Source organism: Nesoenas mayeri (genome assembly GCF_963082525.1).
Source record: "Nesoenas mayeri genome assembly, chromosome: 3".
Classification (NCBI taxonomy): Eukaryota; Metazoa; Chordata; class Aves; order Columbiformes; family Columbidae; genus Nesoenas; species Nesoenas mayeri.
The window spans coordinates 118,455,136-118,482,743 of NC_137544.1; the positions used below are offsets into that span (position 1 = coordinate 118,455,136).

Sequence of the window (27,608 nt, forward strand, 5' to 3'; positions counted from 1 at the left end):
TCAGGGGTTGTAACTCTGTAAGATGCTTTCCAGTTGGTAGGACTGATAGAGCTCGTCGGTGTGGACACCCTCGGTGTCGTAGAACTGGTTGTCTGCAATGCTGTTCTGGTGGGTTTGGAACGGGTTGGTGGAGAGTCTTGAGTCGCTTAAAACTTGGTCTATAAAACCGTAAACTCCCGGATCGGCTACGTTAGGCTGAGGATTAACAGCTGTGCTGCCTGGGGCCGCTCCAGGCACCTGGTGCAGCTGCTGCCTGGGGTTGCTGGTGTTTAACACCGGATTGTACTTGTCAAAGTTGATGCTGGTGCAGTTCATGTCATCGGTCTCCATGCTGGTCGCGGAGACGCTGCCGGGCCCGACGCCGTTACCGGCAACGCTCTGCACGTCCACGCTCGCCACCGCCGCCGCTCCCAGCCCGTTCGCGCCGCTGAAATTCTGGTAGAAACCCGGATCCTTCTCATCAGACCAGCTGAGAGGGGTCTCGTGGAACGTGGCAAGCGAGCCGCTGGCCGTGGCCGCGGGCTGAGCCAGCTCGAAGCTGCTCTGGGGGTGCGTGCCCAGCAGGCCGCCCGGAGCCGGGGTGCTGCACCAGTGCTGCCAGCACGAGGGGAGCGGCTCCTGCTTCCCCGCGCCCGCGGGCTGGTTGGGCAGCGGGTTGTAGAGCTGGCTGGTGTTGGACAGGGTTCCCAGCCCCGGCAGCAGCAGCGCGGGTGAAAAGAGGTTTGGTTCTATGGAAAGATAGGACTGCGTTTTAATGCCATTTTAAAAAATGGTTTTAAAATTATAAACGGTAAAAAAGCAAAGCAAAAACGGTGCGATATTAGTAAGAGATGGTATGACAGAATGTCAGGGGTTGGAAGGGACCTCGAAAGCTCATCCAGTGCAATCCCCCCATAGAGCAGGAACACCCAGATGAGGTTACACAGGAAGGTGTCCAGGCGGGTTTGAATGTCTGCAGAGAAGAAGACTCCACAACCTCCCTGGGCAGCCTGGGCCAGGCTCTGCCACCCTCACTGAGAAGAAGTTTCATCTCAAATTTACATGGAACCTCTTGTGTTCCAGTTTGAACCCATTACCCCTTGTCCTACCACTGGTTGTCACCGAGAAGAGCCTGGCTCCATCCTCCTGACACTCACCCTTTCTATATTTATAAACATTAATGAGGTCACCCCTCAGTCTCCTCTTCTCCAAGCTAACAAGACTCAGCTCCTTCAGCCTTTCAAAGGTTCATTTGCACTTTTGTACTTGCTCAACTGGGTGGACCCCAGATTTCTGGGCAGCAGCAGGACAGCTATTCCACCCACCCACCCCCTCTGCGGGCGACAGCTCCGTGGAACTAAAGAACTGATGGGTTTAGCGTGCAGACTCAAGAGTAGCAGCGTCTTACAGGAAGAAACCCTCAAAGAATATTAGAATTTCAAGCAAAGAGGTGGGAGGGCTGGCAACTGAGGGTACATCTGAACGTACCCTCTGAACACAGAGAAAAATCAGCCATTATTTAAATTAAGGCTGCAAGCCAGCAAAGCTTAACGATGGAGAAGGTGTAGCCCTCTCCTGTGCCAAGGGGAAGCTGCCACGGCTGAGGCTTTGAGAAGAATCTGGAGGAAGAGGAGCGGGGAAGTAAGAGAGCGGAATTCCTGCTGCCTTGGGAGCCTCAGTGCCCCCCAAAAAACGCCCTTCCCACAGCAATCGGGCAGGATTTGTGTCAAACCGCTGTCAATCGGGCCACGCAAAAACCCACCTTTCTTAATCAGCTTCCCTTCAGGAGCCACAGTGGGGAACGGAGCTACTTTGGGCCTCTCTGTCGCGTTTGATCCTGCGAGGGAAGAAAGCACGAATGTTTGCTTTTGTATTAGATAACTCCATCTAAATCTGAGTTCGCTCGAACAAAAGAAAGACAAATAGTTTCCTTACCACAGTCCTGTATGAGCTTTTGCCAAGCCAACGTTGATCTTTGCCTTTTGGCTTTGTTGCCATACGGGTCTACAGAGAAAAGGAGCAGAAGGAAGAAGTGTCAAGTTTCCCTTTGATATAATTAGTAAAGAAACTTCCTAAAACTTACACTAGCGGCCCCTGATTGTAGTAAAATATATTTAAAGTAAAATATTTCAGACATGACAGCACTAACCAAGCCAATGTTATCAACAGTGCACATATGCACATTGAAAGAGGGAGCAAATTGACTAGTGTTATTTTTAAAACTAAAAATCTACTTTGTAGCAGTATTGTGGTAGAATTCTTACTAATTAAGCTACTGGTTGTTATCAACACGAGTTGTGCCCCACTACCGGCTTTTGAGAAAACTGGAACATACCCTTTTCATCTGGCAGGTATCTGAAATCCATCGGTTCGCTGACTTCCTGGTCCGAAGGTCTTCGCAGCTGCATCTTCACCGTGACGGGCTCGGTGATGTCCCTGAGAAACGGCGGCGTCCTGAACACTATCGCAACTTGACGGTGAACGTCGGCTTGGGAGAAGGAACCTTTGGCCTCCCAGTTGTCCAAGACAAACCTGACTTCTATGTCATCTGCTCCACGAGAAACACAAGATGCTTGTTAAGCTGAAGGACTGAAAACTTGCAGCAGAAAAAAAGGGGAATAAAAATAGGAATCCGACTCAGGATTCAGATGCAAAGTGACTTTGAAGGCACTGAGTATCTTTTGGAGGTGCTGAGAGCCCTCAAAGCTCTTCTGCCCAGCAATAAAACCAAACCACTTACACATGAGTATGGTGAAGGGCTTCAGTTCTCCGGCCAGAAAGTGGCAACATCAGCCATTTGGGACAAAGGGAACGAAATAAAGAGTCAAGATTACCTTTCTGAACCTTGTCACACAGCAGAAATATTTCATCTCCTCCTTTTACACTCCCACAGTTCTTGTTCACGCGACAAATTCTCAATTCTGCGGTGTTGGGAGCTCCTGGAGAGGAACAGATAATAAAGAGTTACTGTAACTCCATGGGGAAGGGGAAGGGGAAGGGGAAGGGGAAGGGGAAGGGGAAGGGGAAGGGGAAGGGGAAGGGGAGACTGGAGGAACGTGACAGAACCCCAAATCCACCCCATACCAGTTGCTCCATGCAGAAAATTCAGATGTTCTGTGGTCCTACAGCTCTCGGCACCTCTAGACTCAAGACACCAGTGCAGCTGTGCCATTTACTCCCTAAATATTCTAGTCTTAAAATACGCCTGAATGAAGTTATTGTGCTCAATGCTGCTGCCCTTCAGGCTGTAGAATTCAAAGCAGTTCATTGAGGGGCAAATTACCTGCTACCAGTGCTAGCGAGTCAAGAAAATTCTCTTATTTGAGCATCAGACATGTTTGGTCATCAACCCTCTCCTCTGTTACCCATCTAGAATTTCAAGTTCACCCCCTGTGCCTATAGGTTGTGTCGATAGTTTTAAGTACATGAGCGCAGACCAATTTTAAGCCCCTGTCTTCATTTAACATATGAAGTAACTGATGCTCGTTTTTCTGCTGCTGTCTGTGCCCATATTCACTGCACCTTCTTCCACTCCTCAAAGTCCAACAGAGCAAAACTACCCCGTGCCATGATGTTCTCTCATCTCCTTTTATCAAGATGTGCTCCAGATGTGTTTAAAACATCTGGGAGGATGCAGCTGGCACCTAAAAACAGATCCTCATGCTGCCACAGAGACGTCAGGCCGCACCACCACGCGCTCCCCATTCCGGGCACGGAGATGAAATACAAAACCAAAGCTCACGGTGTCACCCTTCCAAAAAACCCAACTAATTAAGCTACTTTATACTCTTCTATACTCTCAGGTTGAGTCAATTCCTGCCCGGTTGCTCAGGGTACAGTACAGGTACACTGCAGAACAACACACGCTACGCCTGAACCAGAGCTCCCGGTAACCTCAGCCCCCAATGACGTAGTTACTATCTGCAGCTATTACTATCACTAGTATTAGGAGAAGCAGCTGCTACAGCCTCATTTACTACATGACATAGGCCACTTCGTTTGCTGAATGAATCAGAAACTTCGAAGGGAGGGGAAACAAAACAAACCCAGAACCAGCGCAGCATCATATGACCGGCAGCGTCATTATGTGTCTTTCACAGGAAGGGTAAATTAAGAATTGCAAGAAACGGCCTAATTTTACCTTTGTTTCACTTCTGTATGCTCAAACAGCACTTGATGTCTTTTTAACAAGTTTTTGGGAAGGTCTCCTAGGCCGGAGTTTGTTCTTTTATCTTTAGACAAGGAATTGGGAAGGCACAATGAACAAAGTCTGTGTCGGGGCAGGAACGCTGCGATCGGCACCAGCCTCGGAGGGACACGCTCCCCATGGCCTCTTCTTCCCCCATCACCTCGACTCCTGCCCAATTCCTGCTCCTTGTTCCCCAAAAGCACATCCCTGGTAACAAATTCCTAGAAAAACGAGCTTCTCACCAAAAATGCCGTCACTTTCAACAAGGGCAGAACAATGTTCTCCCGAACCGCGTTTCTCAGAAACGGCAAAGCCGCTTTATCTGACTCTTCCCAAGAGTTTTCAGAGTGGTAAGTTAATGCAACTTGGGAAATTTCTCTTCAAAAACAGTCAACATCAGACACAACTGAAAACAGAAGCTGCCTGTAATACTGAATTTTATAAACCTGCAGGCTCTGCCTTGGTATTACATTCACATTATTCTTATGTATCTCTACTATAGCAGGGTACAAAGTACTAGAAAGTTACGAAAATACTGGATTTAAAACATGCAAGCTCTGAATACCTTGTTGTGCCTATAATACTGGATTTTATAAACCTGCAGGCTCTGCCTCAGTATTATATTCACATTATTCTTATGTATCTCTACTACAGCAGGTACAAAGTCCTAGAAAGTTACGAAAATACTGGATTTAAAACATGCAAGCTCTGAATAACTTGTTGTGCCTATAATACTAGATTTTATAAACCTGCAGGTTCTGCCTCGGTATTACATTCATATTATTCTTATCTATGTCTACTACAGCAGGTACAAAGTCCTAGAAAGTTAAGAAAATACTGGATTTAAAACATGCAAGCTCTGAATAACTTGTTGTGCCTGATCTGGACAGATTTGTGAAAGCCTAATATCCAATTTGCAACCCTGTTGTACCGCACAGTTTTATCTTTTATCTCCAGTTCCAACCTGACCTTACCCAGCCCCGTGTGTCAGCACAGGTTTAAAAGGCCAACATTTTAAAGAGAAGTTCAGATCCAGGCAAGAGCCGCGTAACTTTTATGATTTGTGGTCGCAGCTAAGCGCTGTTTTATTTACACCGCTGCTATGTTACGTGGAGGATTTTAGAAACCTATAGTATATCAGCAGCTGCCCACACACTCCCCCGCTGAAAAACCAAAAGCTTCCCCCACCACGCAGCGATCTGTCATCTCAGCAGCTTAGCAAAGGCTGACGTCAAGCAACGCAGACGAGTAATCATGATTTGGCACATTTCTAAATGGCAGCTGAGGCGTAGCTGCGAATCTCCTACATCGATTTGATCTCAACCCTCATTACTCCGGTACTACAAGGGTTCTCACTAACACAATGCACACAGGTACGAGTTCTGGGTAACTCTAGAAGAGACTCTAAAAATACCAAGAGGGCCCTGAGTTCATGTTCAACGTTTTCATAGTGCGGCAATTCTAACGTTGACTTTATCAACTGGAGACCTCATTTTATTCAGTAGCTTCTGCTAAAGTAATGACTTTAAGTATTTAACGTGGACATAATTTCATTGCAGAAATAAAAACAGCTGCCAGGAAGTTTCCAATTATTAAAACAGTTCTGCTGTTCTGGTCCAGGAGGAAAGTCTGAGGGATAAATCCTCAACTGCAGTGACCTGCTAAAGCCGTTCAGACACCCAGTTTTGTGGAAAATGGTGCCAAGAAGGAGCGTTTTGCTCCTGCACTCTACAGAACACAATCAAACATTCCCTCCTTACCTGAAATACACTGAAAACAGCAACGACCAGGATGCAAAAGGGACATATAAAAGTGCTAAGGCCGTTCCCCATTGGGATAAATCTTGAGGAAGAGCCACAGAAGTGACCCAGACACCTCGGAAACTGAAATTTTCCATCCCAAGCAAAAGGAGAAAAACAAAAGGGAGGAAAGAAATAAATACCACGCGTTTGACTGAGTTGGTACTCACTGTTGTCATAGATGGGGTTGGAAATCAAAGGAGGAAGAGCTATGGTGTAGTTGCCGTGTTCGTCGGGGAGGAAGGCCTGGAAGCAGAGGCGGACGACGTTGAGATCGTACTCGTCGATGTTGTGCAGCTGCTCCTCGGGCACTGAACGGCAGAGGGAAAGACAAGACAAGTCACCAAACCAGCAGTAATTCCTCGACAAACTGGGGGTGAATCTCCACCGGTAAAAGATGGCTTCACAGGGGCTGCATGAATAAATTCCTGGTACGCAGTAAATGATAAAGGAATCTTTTAATGCTTTCCCTTCATCAAACAAGGCGAAACTGCCCCAGATCTCCAGCGGTTTCTGGTGTCTCGTTTCCTCACCTTGCCTTCCAGAGCGGTTTCATGCATCTACGGTTTAGAAGTCATGCCCTGGACACGCTTCTCTCTCACTTGTGCACTATCAAATTTGCGATCAAAATGCTGCTGCCAAACAGAGACCTTTCAATACAAATAATCCTAAGACATAGCTCAAGATTTTCAGCAACAGTGAGAGATTTCTGCTACATGAAATCATCGTTGTCCTCTAGTAACCGAGACGGAAAAACAATCAGAAGGCAGTTTTTGGGGGCAAGAACGAAGACGAAACAACACAAACTATCTCCTCCTGTCCCATCAACATCTCAGTAGCTTTCAGAATACTGATTAATGGCGCCATTATGATATAATCTCATAATACAACAAGCAAACCCTTGATGGAAAGGATCCATTTCCTTAGTGTAAAACATTAATAGCATAACCCAAGCTCAGCATTTCAGTTTTGTTCATTTCTTCACTTACTTTAGTTTCAAGACACAGGACCTCGGATATAATCACTGAACATTTCACATACTCGTAGCTTAACAGGTGACTCTGGGATCAGCAGCCCTCTCTGAATTCAAAGTTTCCTTTAAGGTCTGACATTAACTATTATATTGACATTCAATGAAAAACCCATTTAATTTCATTTATGTAGAAGTACCGATAATTAAAATAATTTAAAGCGGCTCACTTTTCCAATTCCCCATGGTGACCAAGTCCATGGGTCACAACCTCTCGGTTTCACTCCTTCCCCTGCCCTTTCAAAGGCCTCTTACAAGAATAAAAGATGAAAGGTGCCTGCCAGCGATAAGAAGCCGGGGGATCACCCGGTGCTGATTAGATTGCAACGCTCCCACCTTTATGGTTTATCAGCGTGTCGGTGCCCACCCCGCCACCAGTGGGGTTCCACAGGGCCCACTTGAATGGTTTATTCCTTTCACCGTCTGATGGTGTGAAATAATAAATGCAACCAGCTCAGAATATCTTCCACGGGCGTTTTTAGTCTTTCTTGTGGCCTGGATAACTCAGTTTCCCCTGGTCTCTATTGTAAAGATAAAATAAATCACCTTTCCCTTTTCAAAGTCCATGATCTGAGGTATTTCAAGGCAAATACACCAGCAAGTACCAAACTAAGCAGCAATTACAGATGTAACTTCAGAAACGATGCTGCCCAGGGGAGTTCTGCCACTGTATCACCAGATATGCAAAGTTCTATAATTTAAGGTGTTTCATTAATAATAACTTGATAAAAACAGGATCTTTAGGAAACAGGTTGGGCCCATACAGCTGTTCAGCCTCACACAGCTTTGGCAAGAAACAGAATTGCTGCATCCAGCTCATTGTGTTACAGCAATAAAAAGCGACCGCTTCTAATTTGACTTTTCTTATATATGATTTAATACAGTTAAAAAAACCAATCTGGAGTTTGAAAGAGGAAGCGCTCAGTCAAGACTGATTCCTCTCGGGTTATTTTTAACCAGATGAGAAGAACATAACAGAGCAAAAAAAAAAAGGAGAACAACACAGCTGCAACTCCATCTTGTGACGACACAATTGAAAATACAGAGGCTACATTCCGCCTTCCTGTACATTTCAAACCATATTGCATTCCCGCCTAAAAGACAATCATGCAAACAAAATAAAGTGTTGTTACGCGGGCTGACACCTTCAGAATATTAAAAATAAACAAAAACCAGGCAGACAAACAGTGTGAGTAACGCCTGGAGCGTGGCCGTACGGAGGATGCTCGCGTTATTTCACCGACTTCTGCAGGGAAGGACAACAGATGAGGTTAAACCTGACAAACCTGAATTTATTCTAGTTGGGAAAAGACCGGAGGAGAAAAGCAGCTGCTCCATCAACCCCTGCGAGCTCGGCGGTGAAACCGGTGACGTGACACACGTGGAGTTTAAAAAGTGTCGCAGGATGCGGTGTGTCGAGGGCAGATACGGCAGAAAGAGGCTCCGAGGTGACACACGAATAAAAGGAAGAAGAGCTCTGTTTTTGGCGAGGGTTCAACTTCCTCCTCTGAGTGCAGCACCACACCTTTTGTGTCTTCATATGAACCCAACCGAAAGAGCTGGAATCCAACCAACAAGCTGCGTTTGCTTCTGTGACGGCCCAATCTAATAAAAAACTGGCCTTAACCCGGCAGAAATTCATTTTCCGTAGTTGTCTATGCAAACAGGAGCACGCGAAGGAACGTTTTTATGCGCAAGTGGAGCTTTCGAAAGTAACGCTTAGCAACTCAAACACAGGGAAATCAACGTATTATTCCAAAATAATTAAACATTTTAAAATAATTAAAATTCTAACTATTATGGATGCAAAAAAAATATATCCATAAAAACACCACCAGTGCAATGGAAAAAGGAAACTAACTCCGCTCACCAAGATTCTTGCAATAGGATTTGAAAAATGGTATCTAGATTTATAATCAAACCTGGGGAGTATTTATGAACTGTTCAACCTGAAAAGGGCTACAATAACTAGTAAATTCCCTTTCTTTATAAATCTGTTTATAACTCTTCTGAAAGAAACACTGATTCCCCAATTTAAAAAATAATTACCTTTGAAATAATTCTCTAAACCAATACCCACTATCATGGGAAGAGACTGATACAGTCCCAGTATGGGCACAAAACACGTTAAACCATCGATCTTTCCAACCTGAGGTGGCTGATCTGAGCAGCCCCCGCAACGCAGGCCTGAGGTTTGGGTTGTCCCCACCTCAGAGACTTGTGTCACTAAAGCCCAGAGATGCCCCCACTGTGTTTCTATCGAACGAGATAAATCCTATAAAACACAATCGGAGACTTTCTGCGTCTGATCCACCAAAACTCAATTCTAACTTTGGGCACGAAGTTGAACACGCCAATAATATCAGGCATCCTGTTAACAGTCTTCAGCATCCAGAAAGGATAATAAAATACCACTGATCTGATGAAATTCAGGGGGGATTAAGGGCTCTGGTGTTTACTCATAAGGTGATGCTACAGGGAAAGTGAAAGGTGTTTTTTTTCTGAGTGCTGAAATGATGAAGTGTTTGGTTTTTTTGACTGATAACACGATACCTGATTAAACAGCACTCTCCTCACACCCAGCTTCGAGACCAATGATGTCAGAAACTTCTGAAGTGGGTAGAGCTGGAGGCACTTGAGCATCTAATCTTAACCTGTGTGGAAACTTCCAGGGCAGATGATGTGTTGTGACACACTCGGCGAGGGCTGGGTGACAATACACCCAATTCACCCCGCAAAGGGACGTCTTGTGACCTTCCCTTCCCACCGCGGGGCCAGCCGAGCCCCAGCAGATCTCACACAAAGAGAACGACCTCCTGCAAAACAAAACCCAACAAACCACGGCACCAAGATGACCGCTCGGGAACGCACATTGTTAATAATCACCGATGAGCTGCCTTTTACGCAGATGATGGTTTTTAATTTAGGGATATAGGCTGGGAGCTCGGTTTCATTTAAGCGATGACACAGAAGGTGGTTTGCCTCAAGCATTTTGCTCCTGGAGCACAAAGATACCCCCCTTTTAGCCCTGATACACCAGTTTAACCCAACCTACGCCAGAGGTTTTGCTGGAAAAGGCTGGTTCTAGCTGGGAGGTAGAAGCTGGGAACAAGGGGAGGAAAAGACTGTGGCAGCGCTACATTTCTTCTGATGCACCCATGTTTATACCTCTGTAATGCATGAAAAGGGAAGTTACAATCAATTCTGTAGAAAAAAAAGACACTTTTCCATGTACCTATAAACAGAACATGCATCAGCAACGCTCGCTTTTTAAAAAGCAGAAACATGATTAGTGCAAATGACTGGAAAATTCAGATGCTAATCTACAGTCAATAAATAAAAGCTACTATGGTTACATGTCCCTCATGCATCTTTAACACATGGAAGTGGCATCACCCCTGTTTTACAGAAAGAAGCACAGGGAAGGAGAATGACCTGGCCCGATACAAAAGCCAAGGGAACAACTGAAAATACAAATTAAAACTTTGGAAACTCAGTTCTTGTTTTGTCCAGACATTTCCCTGAATCTGGGTTCAAGTCCAATCTAAAAAATCAAAGGTAAAAATGGACCAGATTTAAGCCAACACATCCAGCAGCACCTGTATGTTTCTAAGGCCCTTTTTAGCGGTTTCTGTTTATAGCAGAAAAATAAGAAGTCAGCAGTTTTTGTGCCTTGACTTGGTAATTTTCCTTTTCATTTTTAAACAACTTGCAAAGGGGTTGTCCTTTAGGTTAACATACAAACTTCAGCATGAACAGCAAGAAGCATTTGCACGAGGAACAAAAGGCTTTCCAAAGGTAAAACCTAAAGTCATGTCATGATCAGGACACTCAGCTTTCCCCAACTAGATTTGCTCTGCACCTCTTAAGTCTCACTCAACAACATTTTCAACTTGAGAATTTATTGGGAGGGGGTTTAAATATTTAAGGACAGAGGTTTAAGCTTCTTTCAGCACCTAAGGGATTTATTACAGAGGACTCTGATGCTTTCTGCTTTCAAACCAACTTGCTAAGAGCCTTCTTTTGATTCGTAATACTTTGATTATCGGCTCGATTAATCAGCGCCCCCCCCCCATAAAGCAGCATGTGGGGTGGAGAGGGGGGATCTGGGTGAACTTGGGTGAGCGGTGTCAGAAGAAAGGGGGGTCCCGGGGGCGGCAGGGGAAGCTGCGGGGACGGTGACGGCGCGCGGGGGCGGGAAGTGAGTGTTAGTGGCGTTGGGGACCAGCCCCGGCGTGGGGCGGAGGCGTGTGGGGTGTCGTGGAGACTGTGACGAGCGCGAAGCCGCCGCAGGGTCAGCCGCTGGCGGGCGGAAAGGGGAAACGGCAAAAGGAAAGAACCGCGGAGGCAAACGGAGCAGAGTTGGTTGTGGGCTACGGGGGAGAGCCTAAAAATTAATTTAATGGCTCTTAGCAAGAGCGATTGCAAAGGGAGAGGAAGCTTAAACATACATCAAGCGCCAGGGAAAGCTTATTTATAAACTCTTGATAAATGACCTGAAATTTGGCAATTCTCTGGGTTTCTCACTTAGGGTTTTCCTGCTGTCATCCATTTGGCTAGAAGAAAGTTAGTCCCCTGCAACACTTTGCCAAGCACAGTTTTTTCCCTAAATGTAAAGAACACTTTTAGGGCTTTTCCTCGTTGATAATTAACTCGAGCTGTTATTAACTCAATTGTTGTCTCTCTGTCAAGTCACACCCACCCACAGAAGCTCTTAACTGAAGACTGGTTCTTCTTTTAATTTGAGTTGGCTGTACATCAGACAGTCCACGGGAAGACAGGGACATGGCACAACTCAACAGCTACTAAAAGAAAACAAACACCCTCGAAAGCAGACGTGGACCAGCTCCACTGGAGGAGTAACTCTGCTCCTCGGATGTTGTGCTACTTACATCATCATCACGCAGAGGAGTCCTAGTTACCTGCGCACCATTGCCCTGCTGTGCTCCGGAGTAAGAGACAAGTGATTTCTAGAGTTGTTTAGCTTATTAAAGGAGAAAAACAAATGGGATGCACCTTGTGAACGCAGCGGATCACGAACACGTTCAGGGAGGGTGTGGGAACAGCGACTCTCTCAGTAACACAAGAGGAGCAACCCAAGCGCAAATCATCCCACTCGCATCCGAGTGAGCGCAGGCAATTTGTACAGGACGCACTGAACTCAAGGAGTGATAAGTGCTGCCAGCTGATGGTGGGGAATTCACCGTGAAACAGCCTCAGAGGCAACGCTTGCGGGGCAATCAGGTGCAGACGGCACACGGCATGATCTTCCCACCATCCAGGAGTTTGGAGTTAGGCATCAGTTGCTTTAACATCACAGGTTGGAGAAAATTATCTTAAAAATTACATAAATCTTGATCAAGCAGTTTCCTACTGCTGGTGATATTCAGTATGTGACCATATTATGTGCCAGAAGGAGGGATGACCCCACCAGAGAGTTTGTCTTTGGGCTCACCCTATCTTGGCCATCCCAGTTGCCTGTGGCACTTGGGCTTCCCTGGAAGACAATGTCCCCTTTACACAAAGACGTTTGGAATGCAATGTCGTGGACCCACGCCTTGCTATTGCTTCATCCCTTACTGCCGAGACAAGTCATACGTATGCTGACAGGCTGGAGGCATTTCGCATCTGTTAATAGGGTCAATACTGATCCTCTGCCCTGCAAGGAGACCGGGGACAGGGACTGCTTGTTCCAGAAGAAGGTGGGAAAGAAAAAGAACCGAAAAACAACTCACAAACACCCTGAAGGCTGGTTTTCAGCTCCATGAAGTTTCTTTTATGATGTTCATACAATAAGTGAGTAACACTAACTTGCGACTTGCTTAAAGGATGCACCTAACTCCAAAACTTCTCTGAACACAAAACTCAGATGCCTTTCTGAAGACAAATAGCTAAAGCACAATGCAGGATGGATCCAATACAGCCTGTGGAGAACGCAGTGATACTCCGCTGACCTTAAAAACCAAACTAAATCCTTACACAAAACTTTCAGTCTTATCGAGCAGCAAACATTGCGGTGACTGCTAATGAAACGGTGCTTTGGTCAATACAGTACACATATCAAAATATTTCCGTTGCCACCCCTGTTTTACTAGACCTTGGTCCTTTGCATTTCTGGGCTTTGCTTAGCACGGGACTAAGCTGGAGCCCAGTCTCAAGGCAGCTCTGCTTTGTGCTGACACATTAACAAGTGCCAAAAAGCGATTTTGGCACAACCTGCTGCAATCACCCCAAAATCATTAGGAAATTTGGAGTTATGTGCCAACTCTTGTCAAAACCTGCTGTCAGATGATTTTAAAGATGTCTTCAACACAGCAGCACTAGGAACAGAGCTAAACATGCAGTTGCTAAAGTTTCTTTGGTGATATAAAGGTACAAAAAGGGATTCTATCAGGTTCTTTTACTGCATGACATCAAGAGAAAACAACAAGAGGGCTGAACACAAGATTTCCCCTTTTTTGTTCAAAATCAAGGGAGAACTGGCTAAGCCAACGTAACATAATTAAAACACTGACTAAACTCACGTCAAAACAGATGCTGTTGTGTACACAAATCACCAGAACCAGGATAATTGTTTCGATGGACCATTAGGACCAGTCAGAAATGTAACTCTCACCTCTCTAAGGGTCTTACCTGAATTTAGCCAGACTTCTGTGGATATTTAAAAATGAAAAGATTTTGAGAAATCTCCAAGTTGTTGCCACACTTAAGCGAATACATAACTGTACTAATAATAACGCTTAGAAAATAGATTGTGAGGTTTATGCTTTTTATCTAATCCCCCCCCAAGTTGTGGCCGCACGCTGAAAGCGTCAGTCCCGCTCCAGTTGGCCTTAGATTTGCTGCTCTGTGCATTGAACTCAGCTGTGAGATTAATGGGTTTAGCAAGTTGATCTGAGGGGAAACCACTCTTTTTGGTTTATTTCTTGCAAGTTGGTTTTCCATCGGAGCAACTTGCCGAGTCAGCTCACCGCGTAGCCACGGCGCCTCCGTATCTGGTGTGAGTAAAGTGGTAGGAGTGTGTGAGTAGGGATGGAGGGAAGGGCAGGACGACTCTTGGTGAGAGCGGCTGGCAGATAAACTTTCCAGATAAACTGTCAGATAAAGTTTTGAGGGAAGTTTCTATCAAAAAATAAAGAGGTTTTGGGAAAAAATAATGCTCACCGCAAAAGCAAAGGCAGGAAAAACAAAAGCCCGCCCCTCTGCAAAGTGAACCAGCCAGCTGAGTTCTACTCACCATTGAAAGGGTTAATCTTCTTCGAGATCCGTAAAGCAATCGATTCCTTCAGGTCTTTCTTCTTCACACACTGAATGCCCAGATTCTGAAAACTGAAGCAAGGATTTCAGCAATTAATGAAATCTTCAGTGTGGAATATGAAATAAACTGTTTTATGTCGACAAGTGTGATAACATACAGTATAAGAAATGGGAAAAGAAAAGCTTACTTGGAGGATGTAAAAGATCCGAAAAAGTAAGGATGACAGTTTTTTTAAAATAAGTAACAGAAGTGAAAAATACCAAAATAAAAATAAAATTCTACAGAATTTCTTTATTAAGAATATATATTTCTATATTAAGAACATATATTTCTATATTAAAAACTTACTCTGCAGGAAGCCTATAGCGATTTAGAAGTTAAATACTCAATATAAAGTGACAATGTTATCAATAAGCACTAGTTAAGGTTTTGCCTTCCTGTTTTTCTCAGGGAATGTAACTTTCAACCACTATTTTAGAGGGTGGTGGGTTTTTTTTTTTGTCTTTTAAACCAGTACAAACAGGTTTTTAAATCTCCTGTAGTTATGGAAAAGTTCTGAAGAGCTGCAGCTCCTGATTTGCATACGAGCGCAGGTCACCCCAACGCAGGAGGTGGGGGGAGTCCCGACCGAGCTGACTCTTTCCCACATGGAAAAACCATGACATCATCAAAGCTGAGTGGATGTAAAGCAGGAAGTAAAAAAAAAACACAACAGAAATAAATTATTAAAAGAAAAAAATAAGCCATGTTTCACGCTCTTACAATAACCCCATGCCAACAATCATCCTTCTCCAGAAGGACCAGCAATTTCCTTTCCTTTGAAACTCGCAACCAAAGTTCTGTGCTTTAGTTGTGTCTAAAATAACCACCTTAATGCACCTAAAGTTCCTGGCAGCATCTTCAGGAGCAATCCTGCATTTCCCTGCTCTCAACAACACTCCTGGCACGATGTTAAGATTAATTTTCTGTGCCAGATTCGTTCTGTTCCAAGGTTCCCAAACCCTCTGTGATCAGGTTCTGCTCCCAGAACCTTTATCCACCGGAGGAACGCACGAGTTTCCTTTTGAACCTGAACTTGAGACGGTGACACAGAGGAAAATAAAACCCAGGAGCATCTCCTCATTCACTAAAACACTTTGCCTTCATATTCTGCCTGCTGACATTCAAGATTTGTACTGTACCTTGATGAGCAATCCTATTTTTATCTTTCCTGTGGCTAGTGCTTTATTTAGGGCTTGATCACAGCCAATATTACTTTTTCCCCCCCAGAATACACGCTGTACCCCACAGATTGAGTCTGAAGCACACTTCAAGCTCAGCAACAGCTCTTGTTCTGTATTATTTCCACCCAGGCTCTCCAGCCATCCCTTAAAAATTATCAAACAAAGCCCATATGCAGCACCGGTCTTGAAGAAAAAGCTCTACCCAACTAAGCAAGGACATCACTGCCCCTTTCGATCAGTGCAAACAAAGCTTCATATGGAAAACAAAAACAGGCTTTTAAGCAGCCTGTAATTCTCAGATTATAAACATATAGTTAAAGGCGCTGTCCCAGTGAAAGTGTCTGTTTTTGCTCAACAAAGGGCCGGACCGGAGGAGAAACTGTTGAGAGGGCCGCGGGGTTTCACATCAAGGCGAGCTGACAGGAAGCCAGCGAGATAACGAGAAGAGAGAGGGAGAAGTAGGAAGAGAGACCAAAAAATGAAAGGCACAGAGAAAAAAAACCTATGATATCATCCATGTAGAGAGACAGCAAACTAGGAAGTAAAGATCTGAATATACAGGCAAGTCGCACATGCTCCAGCGTTCGTGTTTTTGCCTTGATGTCTTGGCCAGGGAGGGCTCCCATCGAGTTTAGGCAGCGGTACAAAGATCATTAAACCACAAGCGGAACAAAACGTTTTGTTCAACCGGAACTACAGGGGGAACTTTAAACAGGCAGAAGGCGGAGTAATTACTCAGAGCAGCCCCAAATCTGGGATTAATAATTCCACTCTTAAAAATTAACAAAAAATAACACATTTTTGCTCCATTTGGGATGATCAGCAAGAGCAAACAGCCAGAACTATTACCAAGAGAGGATGTGTCCTGCTCACTAGTATTGTACGAGGCTTTTCTCCAACGTGGCCTCAAAGAGAAGAACGGGGAGACTGAGTCACCAGCCACAAAAAGGAAAATGACTTAAACATCCAGATCCAATTACGGATCGTACTGTTCTTTCATCTTAAAGCAACCAATGATTTGTTAAAAAAAAAATTAAAAATTAGTGTACCGATGCTGGAAACATTTCAAAGAGAATGTTTTGAGCCTCCTCACACCAGGATCTCCAATGTCAAGCTCAAGCGGAGCTCAGAGATTTGCATTATCAGTAAAACAAAAGTAGCCCACTTGCTATTTTGTATTAAATGGAGAGGCTTATAACCTAACAACATGGAGAAAAATGGATGGATATAGCAAACAATCATGAGTGCCTTAAATGGGAGACACGGCATGATGATCAAGAACAGGATTTGACGCACACATTCACGGAGACAAAACCAAAATTCGCATATAATTTGCAGAGCATCCCAGTGCTTTTTGGCATTACAACCCGCAACGGCCTCTCTGCGGACTTGCCTTCCGCTTACACACTTAACTCTTGTGCAACAAAATGCCAAGAGGAAAAACAATCATCAGTGTCTCCCTGTATCCGGTGAACGTCACATATAACCAGAAAAGGTGTGAGGCAATTGGGTTTCTTGGTTTTGTTTTTCAATTGCTTTGGATCAGCACACACAGAGCTGAGAGCAGGAAGTGGGACGGGCTGGAGCGACAGATGCCCTTCGACTTCGCGTGAAGAACCTTGATTCGAGAGAACAAGGGGAAGCTGCCGAACGGATGGTCAGAGGAAGGTGCAAGGTCCCAGAACAGTGTGAGATACTCACAACTGCCTTTTAGACAAGGTTACTTGCAGGGAAGGCAACAGGACTGAGGTTACGACAATCAAGACGGGAGGTAAGCACCTAAAAGGACAGCCCTACCTTTCTAAAGAGGTGTCACAATGGGGAAAAAATTAGAGGAATTACATTTACTAATCCTTTCCTACCAGTTGCCAATTAGGACGGCATTGTGAACAGAGCTAAAAACCATCAACTAATAAAACCGTTAGCATCCGTACCAGCAAGACAGTACATTCAACACGCCATGTGCCAGCTGAATCCATCTGCAGCACGTTCACGATCACTGGAGCCTGGGCTGGATGTTGAAGCAGCTTCTCCACTGTTACAACACTTTATTTCACCATCGGGCAACCATCATCTTCAAACAGAGTGTGTGTCTTGAGTTCTCTCCTTTAATAGCGTTCTACTGTCTAAATCCACGTAAGTGTGGAGTAATATCACTAACATCAACAGAATCCCATCAGCCTGAGAGCAGTGTGTAACAGCTAGTTATACGCTGAAATACTGACCTTATTTTCTTCCCAGTTCAGTTATGTTTACCCCAAAGCCTACTTGCAAATTTACTACATCGCAAACTGTGAACCACAGGCAGCTTATCAACTGTAAATTCCCCTCTCTAGCAATAATCACTCGGCTTTTGTTGGCAGTTTACTCTGCTTTTGCTTCATTACGTAAGACTTGGTAAACTCAGAGGAAACACAATCAAATACAACGGTATTGTAGGTATTCTTAATATCTCGCTGAATAGCACTGAGAACTGCATCTTGTACAGACATGAATTTTTCGTTAGCATCCACAAGTAAATCCTTCCCTGGTATCCTTGCTCCACAAAATTGGGCTTGAGCAGAATCTGGATTTTGACTCAAAAAAACCCCCAACCTAAACAAATAGCAACACCAGTGACAACTACCGACACGTTTTGAGATGTGTCACAGCCATTATCTTCTTGATGACGTGACGCTCAGCCACTTTCTCCACCACTTTCCAGAAAGTCCAAATAGAATTCCCAGGGAAGATGTGAACTTCCCTACATCTCTCATCACCATGACGTACTAATTCTAAGGTGGTTGTTACCCATTCTATTACTCATCAGTTTCACATGTAGGAGAGAGTCATGCTCAAGAGTAAGAAGGGTTACTGAACAAGGCTAAAAAAAGGAAACAAGTGGGAGAAAGGAAAAGGAGGGACACCGGGAGAATGAAAAAATAAAGAAAGGAGAGAAAAGGGTGATAGGAAAAGGACCAAAGATGAGTGTGTTGAGTATTGAAAAAGAAGAAAATACTTCAAAGAGAAGTTGGCCTCTCTCTGAGATGGATTAGCAAACCTCAAAGGCAGCATACTAATTGCCCTTTTAGTCACTATTCAGGGTTTTAAAACATAAGATTAGCAAATCACTTGCATAATTAATCGAACTCCCAAGCAACGCCCATTACTCACGACAGGACTCGGCGTTCTGGCCCAAACTCGGCTTCGTAGTAGCCATCTCTGCAGTCTTTGCCAACCAGATCGTGAGGGTGCGGCTTGTAGGGCTCGTTCTTCGTCACCAATGTCGTTCTGATTTTGACTTTTCCAAAATAGTTCAGAATCTACAAAAAATGTGGGATATTTTCTACATTTTAGATACCGGGGCTAGTAAACTACCCACACGTAACTGAAAATGCATTTTATCCTAAAATGTTCTATGGGAGAAATACCACAGCTAAGAAAATGCCATTATTGTTTCATAAAAGTTTCGTTCGTTCCATTTCAGTTCTGTTCATTTCACACTAAAAATACAAACAAAACAACCCAAAAAAACAACTATTTGGCAAAATAGTTGAAAAGTGATTTTTTTTTTCCATAAGTGTATCTCATCTATTTAAGAAAACTCAAACAACACACTTCACCTGCTAGTTTTGCCAAAGCAGCTGCTTATTTGTGACAATAAAATTTTGTTAGTGCCAGCATTTCACATTCAATCCGTTCAGTTCTCTTAAATTACCATCCTGTCGGAACGGGAAGGAAGTCTGAATGGCTCTAAAGCATCTTTTTTGTTTGTTTTTGTTTTGAGGTTGGAGATCTATTGCTTCACCATCTTACCAGTTGAATTCATCCCCGTGCAAAAGGGCAGGGGTAAGACAGAAGCTTAGACCTAAAACAGCTCGTAATGTTGCGAGACAAAATGTTAACAGGACATATTTCATTACAGTGGAAGATGCAAAACTCTGCGTAGGTGACCACATACAAATGCATATTGAAGGACAGGTCTAGCTCCAAAGATCTTGGGATAAAAACTCCTAAAGCCTCAGGGATAAGGATGTTAACCTGTGCATTGAACTCTAAGTAGGGAAAGAGGATCTTAACAGATAGAGCATGCCATAATCTTCTAGGAAGTCTTTAATTCTCAGATGTATATTGGATCTTATATTCAAGAGGGGCGCTAACCCTTCACAGAAATCACCGGCTTAATTCAACGCAGGTTTCTCAGGTGCATGAAAGTCTTTCCTCATGCTGACGGCTACCAGTGAAGTCACCAAGGGTTGCGTGGGCGAGTGAAAAAAAAAACAGTTTGGCCTAAATTGTTTGAAGTGTAACAACTTGAAAGCAAATACTGGCTCAGGCACACAATTGTGCAGAGGTGAGCTCTCCTCCTCCACTTCCCCTGCCCTGGAACCGAATGTTCCTCTCCTCCTTCAGCCCTTTCTCTCTTTCCTCCTGAGACTCCAAGGACCTTCTTCAGCTGAGACCTCAAGCCTTTGACTTGACCCATGCTCTTCTAGCTTCCATCATCTGCTAGCTTCTTCAGCCTCCAATTTGCTTCCCTTCTCAGCCTTCAAACAAGCCACCGTTAGTTTTTACCCTTAAAATAAAACCTCCACTGCTCCTTCACCTTCTCCAACTATTACACCATTTGTCCCTCATTTCACGCCCCGTCCCTTGAACCCAAAACCTGAGCTAGCCACTTCTGATTCTCCAGTTCCTCCTTGATGTTCTTCAGCACAACCACACCACAAAATTTAATCTCTTCCTGGCCCCTCTGTTCTCATCCTCATTGATGTTTCCACCTCTAGAGGGGACTCCCCTAATAGCTCATCAGCACTAAATCCTCCTACGGGCTTCAGGGAGGCAGGAATTCACCTAGAAATCACCTGCTATCGTTAACAATCAGCTCTGTCATCAACAGTCACCTTTAAAAAAACAACAGACTACAGCCAGGATGGGTCACCTACCGTGTCCCGTCTTCCCTTTGGGTTCTGGCTGCACCTTCAAGTGCAGCACAGCCCAGAATAAAAGGAATCAAAGCCTTATACTGTCTGTTCAACTTCTGCCCTGACACAGCCTTAGGCTGAGAGTTTGAAAGGATTTACTCTTGCCAGTAGCCTACGTAGTTCCTTGTTCAACTGCTAAGAGTGCTGCGAAAAGAAAAAAAAAGTCTGGCAAGATCTCTATTTCCTGCATTCCTTAACTAAATCTGGCACGGTGATAGTCAAGGGGAGGACCTTGTTTGCTTCTTCCCTCAGTAATTCTGGCTTGAGGGCTAGACCAGCTTCCAAAGGCGCTTTATGTAGCAGAGGCTCGCTCTGCCGCACAATACGACTGCCAACATTACCTTTCTCAGACTCTCCCTCTTCTTATACAACTTTTATTCCTCAGCCTAAAACGTCACATATTTTTCAGATTTCACGTCCTCTGCATCTGTTCTTTTTCTGCTGTGATTCCAGAGACTCTGTCTTTGGCTCTGCTTATTTTTTTTAATACTTGCACGCGCTGCAAACGCAGATACACATCTTCTGCTCCCGGGCACTGTGATGCACTGCAAGATGGTAAGTACTTCTAACTGCCCATTTAGATTTGAGCTTTCTCGTCTAATCTCACCTCCGAAAGATCTTCTCCAAATTGAAAGGGATTAAGGAAACCCTAGCAACTTAAACTTCAAATAGGAGACATTCCTTTGTCCCGCAAATGAAAACTACTGCCAAAGCACTTCCATCCCACCTCCACCATTTGTATCTTTGTCCCTGCTTTGATCAGAGCTGCTATGGCTGCCTCGAATCCCTTCATTGTGGGATTCCCAACCTATCCATAACGCGACCACCCAACCTGGCTTCATTGCAGGTGCTCTGACCACATAATTCCACTTTCTCAGCTCATTTTTAAGTTCTGTATCCCCTTCTGACTTCACGTACTCCGTGGTAGTTTCTTTTCCAGAGCCTAATCGCCAATCACTGGCTGCAAATCACTTTCTTTGCTCAATTGTACAAAGTTGCGCCCAGCAGCTTTTCAAATTTTGTACACAAACTCCTTCAGAGCTCTTCCAAAATTCATACCGCAGCCCAAACAGTAAAAACAAAGCCAAGTCACATAACTAAGAAAGCAGAACAAATGTGCATACAGAAAAAGCTAATAATGAATGGTTCCCAGACAATGAGTAACTTCACTGGGTTCCCTCTCTACCAGCACTTGTTAACTACCTGTACACCTTCTCCTCTTCTTGTAAATTTGAACAAAATCTTTAATGACTAGGAGCAATGAACTCTTTTTTCCACTCTGTTGCAACTGCATTTGCATGTCAAGGAAAGAATAACAGAACATGAAATTAAAAAAGTATTTTATTTACTGCACCAAGTCCAACGCATGGCTACACCACACTGTTCGTGTGGGCAATGGTAATTCATGGATAAAAGCAATATTTACCTGGATGGAAGGGAACGTCTTATTGTTTTCAGTGCTGTGTTCTCCCGGAATGCTGCCTGCCGATCTTCCCTCGCATTTGTATCTGAAACGCATCCCCCTCTGCCTGGGTTGTTCAAATATTTCAATGTAGGGCTCTGGGCCACCTTAAAAACAAAACGTTTTCAATATTAGCACGCAGCAGATGTAAGGATTAGACGATCTAGACTCTTTGATTGGTATTACCATCTTTCCACTCGGTCTGCCTTTTCAGGCAATCAACTCCTTATGTACATGCACACATTGAAGGTGGGGGGCAAGGGGAGGGAACAGATTTTAAATGAAGCCTCAGGAATCAGTGCCATCCAACTAATTAGCAAAGGGTGCTCTCCCCCCCATCTCACCTACAACTTAACTTCTTTTAGCTATTAGAGAGCATGTGTCTGATGAAAGAGGATTTTATACAACAGGAAACAAATCATTATTTTGCGGGAAAGGTTGATATTTTAATGATAAGACACTTTTAGGAATGGTTGTCTTCTCAAAATATAGGTACTGTCAATACGATGATCTCTTAAATGTCCTCTGAAAGTGAAGATGTTTCCTCAGAATTGATTGATTTAGTTCCTCTTATAGTGAAGCAGCAACTATGCAAATTATGAAAAAAACCCCAGCCCTACTGGGTTAAATATTTATCACTGTGGGCTCAGAAAATACCCAATTGTTGGTTCTGAATTCTCCATCTTGAGCTGCCCACCTCCCACAGGACCAGCTTCTAGTTACAGTACCTCCCAGACAATGAAACCTCAGCAGAAACTATTAGGCAGTTGTCCAAAAAAAGAGGTTTTCAGGAAACATGAGTGATAGACAAGAATAAGAGACAGCAGAACTCTTAAATGGAGAGGGTTAGAAAGACACTAACTTTGCAAGAGTGTAAGTACTGCTCAAGTTACGTTTTATTACCAGACAGTAACAAGCTATTTAATATATCTCACTGAGAACATCAAACAGGATAGTCAATCAGTGACAACAGTGGGATGGCATGTGAAAAGCAAATAATAGAGGGTAAGTAAATATTGTAGATGTTGAATCATCATGGTGTTGCACGATCAGAAGAACATAGCTTATGGAAATGTCTACTGAGCTCTCTGTCATCTTCATATAATAGCATCCTCCTCGAGCAAGGCTGAGCATCACAAACAGGCATGACAGGCAGCATGCTGTGCCACAGCACTGAAAAAAGTGTTTGGATTTCAACATAATAAACAAAATAGTTATTAAATATATTGAAAGCGCTAAAGGGGTAAAAGATCCCCTACTTCCTTTTGGCCAAGCTCTAGACAGCCTCAGGTCCACAGCATATAATTTTGGCAAAGAGGTGGATTCCAATTTGAACTCCAGAATAGAAGTTTCTCTTCTGTTCGCCCTGCAATGACTTGGGTACGACCTGCCAACACAAGGCTTGAACTTTAAGCACGGGATTTGTTGAAGGCAAAACATTTCCAGCGCTGCAGCAGTTCATCCTCAAAGTAGGAGAAGATTATAACCTAAATGATGAAGTAATTAAGAGAAGGGATGGAGAGAACTGCATCTCTGAGATGTCTGTTGGAATTGCCTTCAACAACACGTGCCTTTTCAAAACCTCAATGCCATTTAAAAAGGCACAATGCATTTCAACTCCAGGCTATATTTGCTACCAAACATTTGAGAACTATGGTTTAGGACTCTCTATATTCCTTTCTAACAATTTATCAAAATGCAGTATCTAAACCAATCACTTCCCATCAAGTAGATTTTAAATAATTTTCTGAAAATAGCCCATGAGCTATCATGTTAAATAGACATAAGCCACTACTCTAGGTCCAGTTACTCACAAGGATGGTCCCCTTTCCAGATACTTGCCATATCTCACCCAACCCTCCTTTAGGTAAGCTTTGCATATTTTCTATTTCTGGAAAATAAACAAGTCCATCAAAAGGGAGGGGAGACAGATATTGATAACAAAAAAGCCTAGAAATGACGTAAAGCTGGTTTCAAAGAGAACGCAGAAGCCTGAGCTGCTCACAAAGCCAAGCCTGCACACCAGCATACAGCTACTTAACTTTCACATTTAAATTCACCTACATTACTGTATTTACCAGCCCAGTGGACCAGACAACAGGTGACTTCTGCCAGCAGTGATGAGCAGCTGCTGCAGATCGGTCAGCCTCCCATTGCCATCATCCAATTGAGTAGAGAACCTCACCTTTCCCTTCCTACGTAACGCAGCAGGCCACAAACACCGGCACGTACCTATATACTAAATTAAAACTCTATTTTAGAAGGTATAATGACAAAATTGCAGCAAAGTGTCTACTAATCATCTCACTTTGGAGGTGCACACACTTACATAGGTGCTAACCAGACGCACAGGACACCCACGTATATTACGTATGTCAAAACCAGCCAGAGCCTTGCTGTTCGAAACTACTATAGAACACAATCACTTCAAGCCTTGAACTCTCTCTGCTTAAACCAATAATTTCCCTTCACGCTCTATTAACACTTGCTTAGGAGGATTTTTTTCTCACCTATTAAGAGCACTCTATTTTAAAACTCTGCGCTCCGTGATCTTTACAGGGCTGTGGCCGAAACAAGTGTCATTGAAGGCAAAGCCGCTGCTTAACAGCAGGTGTGTTTGTGGGAAAGTAAAGCTCAATGACACGGCTGCCTCCAGAGATTAAACATTAAACTTCATTTTATCTCACTTCTCCCTCACTCTATTTAACAATCACATTATCATCTCTACCCCGATTATCAATGCCATCATGTTTTGTGTAGAGAGGAAACACATCAAAGTGTTTTGTGCGAACTAAAGGTATTATCAGCGCTCTGCAGCAAAGAAGGGGGCTGTTGAGTGTTCCCCATTTCTGTAAACCAGCAACGCGCTTCTGAAGCGACCGGGCTTAACTATTTCCCAATCTGCTCTCACACAGAGGTCTGGTGGCTCCCACGCTGTCGCTAACGACCTGTCCTCATCAGGTCGCGCTGTGTTTGTCAAACAAACATGAGCTACGGCAAGACACAAACTCTCTTTCGCTAATTCTGGCAGAGAAACGCACAGCTACTCCTATTACCTACCTGCCCACAACTACTCGGAGAAGCATCTGAAATGGAAGAAAGGCAAAAAATGTAGCTAATCCTTCATCCAAGTGCTTAAGAGTCTAATTTGCATTTGTAATTGGTTATAATTGCCTATACACTGCTAGCAATAGAAACATTACGCGACAGATTACAACCTGCCTCTTGTTCTTTTTGTTATAAAATTGTTTATTCCCGCCATGCCCTGAATAATGCACTAACTAATTTAAAAGAGAATCCAGTAGATCAAGTGTCCCAATTACAAACACAAAAAAAACCCAGTAACAGTCCAAGAGTTCAGGCACCTTATACTCATTCAAGAACTAAAGGTTAGTTTATTTTAAGCCATTCTGGGCAATACAAAAAGGAACAAAAGGACAACCCCAAACAACATTTCCATCAGACCTCTCGTGATGAGAAATCTGGGCAGATTCAAAGACACGGCCTGTGCCATTAGGGGAGGAAGTGCGACATGCGCTGTCACCGAGCAAAGCTGGTTCAAGGGTTTGGGATCAAGGGTTTGGGATCAAGGGTTTGGGATCAAGGGTTTGGGATCAAGGGTTTGGGATCAAGGGTTTGGGATCAAGGGTTTGGGATCAAGGGTTTGACAGTGTGACCAAGGGTTTGTACGTTTTGTCGTGTCCCTTTGCCCAAAGAAAAGGGGCTCTGGAAGGACTACACAAGTTGTAACTTTCTTGCTCAACTGGAAGCACCCTGTGAACAGACTCGCCAGCAACATCTGCATGTGAAAGCGAAGCAGCTGTGGAGCTTTGTGGAAGATGTGAAAGTATCACCGAAACCCTTCGGCCCCAGACACAGATGGGAGAAGCGCTGCCCTTGCACTTGGACGTCACTGCTGACCCTACGTCGTCCGCAGCAACCGCCACTTCTGAAAAGCCAGAGCAAACATCTACACGCTTATAACCCCCTGCAACACCTCAGGCAAGACAGACTATGGTGGAAGATTTGTTACATAGCGTGTTCTAGCTCAGTCCATAATAATTAAAGCGTAAATTCTTAATTTAGAAAGAGTAATCTACCTAGGACTCCGTAAACCGTACAGATTCTAACAGGGAGACAAAACTGCTCATGAACTTCCTCTTTACTATCGTATTTCATTACAGAACAGTAACCAGAAGAGGAAAAAAAAGAAAAGCAACTACAAAAGCTAGCTAGTACCAGGAAGTTATGAACTTCCCCTACTGAAAAATTCCTTATCTGGTTCCTAATTACACTGAAAATACATTAAGACATGAAAAAGACAATAAATAATAAGGTGCTATCTCCTGCTTCAGTTTTGCCACTCTAAAACACGTAACATTTAAACGACACCTTTGTACAAATCCGGTTGTTTTCTCTCTCTGTTGATAGCACACACGTATTTAACGGGAGTAAAGTTCATACTTTGCTAAGTGGTAACAGAACGCACACACCTAAGTTTTGAGGCTGGAAAGCATCTTTCCCCAGAAATGCTGTTCTAATTAATGCTGCCAAGGCTGAAGTTTTGGAATTATTTTTTTTTAAACCCTAAGAAAGATACCAGAGAGACACCTTCTGAAAGGATGACAAATTCCATTTAATTTAGCCTAATGAAACTTAATTGTGCCTTTTTTTTTTCCTGTAATTACTCAATGCATGACCCCTTATCTATATTACTTTGCGTTTATGCCACCTCTGTTTCTTATTAATTTGCGTTCTCATTGGCAAGTTCCTGTGCGAGGAGGATCCTGCTGAGCATCAGTCTTTGGCCTGTTGATATCTCCTGCCCAGATACAAGACCCATGTACTTATTTAACACCCAGATATTTTAATAACACAATTCTAAGGCTTAAAAGATCCAGGTGTTTAAAAGACTAAGCCTAAAGACCCAGGTGTTTTAAAGAAATGTAGATAAGGTTCTTAGGGACAAAGTTTAGAGGTGGACTTGACAGTGTTAGATTAACACTTGAACTCAATCTTAAAGGTCTTTTCCAACCAAAAGGATTCTATGATTTTATAACAGCCTTGTTGCAAACAACCTGAACAACCCCATGATGTTTCTTCATTCACTTTTTTTCATAAGCCTAATTAACAAGCTACACAGACACGGATTTAATATCGCAAGCAGATGCCGGGATGACGGGCTAGGGGCACTGTCACCCTTTTTCGCGCTGTTACTCACCTCCCCCTGCCTATGGGCGGAAACCAACAGGGAGACAGAATCATAAAGTCATTTTGCTCAGAACAGACCCCCAGGATCACCGAGTCCATTAACCTAACCAGGAGATGGTGGCAGATGGCGAAATGGTGGCAGAGGCGCGGCAAACCCTCCCTCCCAGCGCAAAAACACAAAACTTGGCGTTTCCCCTAAACCAGCAGCCGCTTTTTCGGCACCGCGGTTTGAGTAACACAAGGAGCAGGAAGGGCGGAGGGGTCTCCGGCTTCCCGCGGGGCATCGGGAGAAACGGGGCCGCTCCCCGGCCTCCCAAACCCATTCCCTGTCCCGTCCGCCCACCCCGTCCCGTCTCTCCGCTCACCGGCCATGCTGACAGCTCCGCGCCGCCGCTCCGGCCCTCCCCGCCCGGGCCCCGCACACCTCGGACGGACGGACCGACAGACAGACGAATACTGGCTCGGAGGGACGGCCGGGCCCGACTCCCTCCCC

The 27,608-nt window shown here is 44.2% G+C and overlaps 1 protein-coding gene across 1 annotated transcript; it reads right to left on the reverse strand.

Moving 5' to 3' along the window:
• On the reverse strand, positions 1-27,608 carry REL (REL proto-oncogene, NF-kB subunit; the record flags this gene model as incomplete). The annotated part of the gene is made up of 10 exons (XM_080341510.1): positions 27,481-27,608; positions 21,869-22,011; positions 18,632-18,780; positions 14,235-14,326; positions 6,138-6,278; positions 2,814-2,918; positions 2,315-2,527; positions 1,915-1,983; positions 1,742-1,816; positions 1-728 (listed from the first exon to the last, which is right to left on the reverse strand). The coding sequence occupies exons 1-10, from the start codon at positions 27,485-27,487 to the stop codon at positions 1-3; spliced, it is 1,722 nt and encodes a 573-aa protein (XP_080197636.1). The 5' UTR covers positions 27,488-27,608.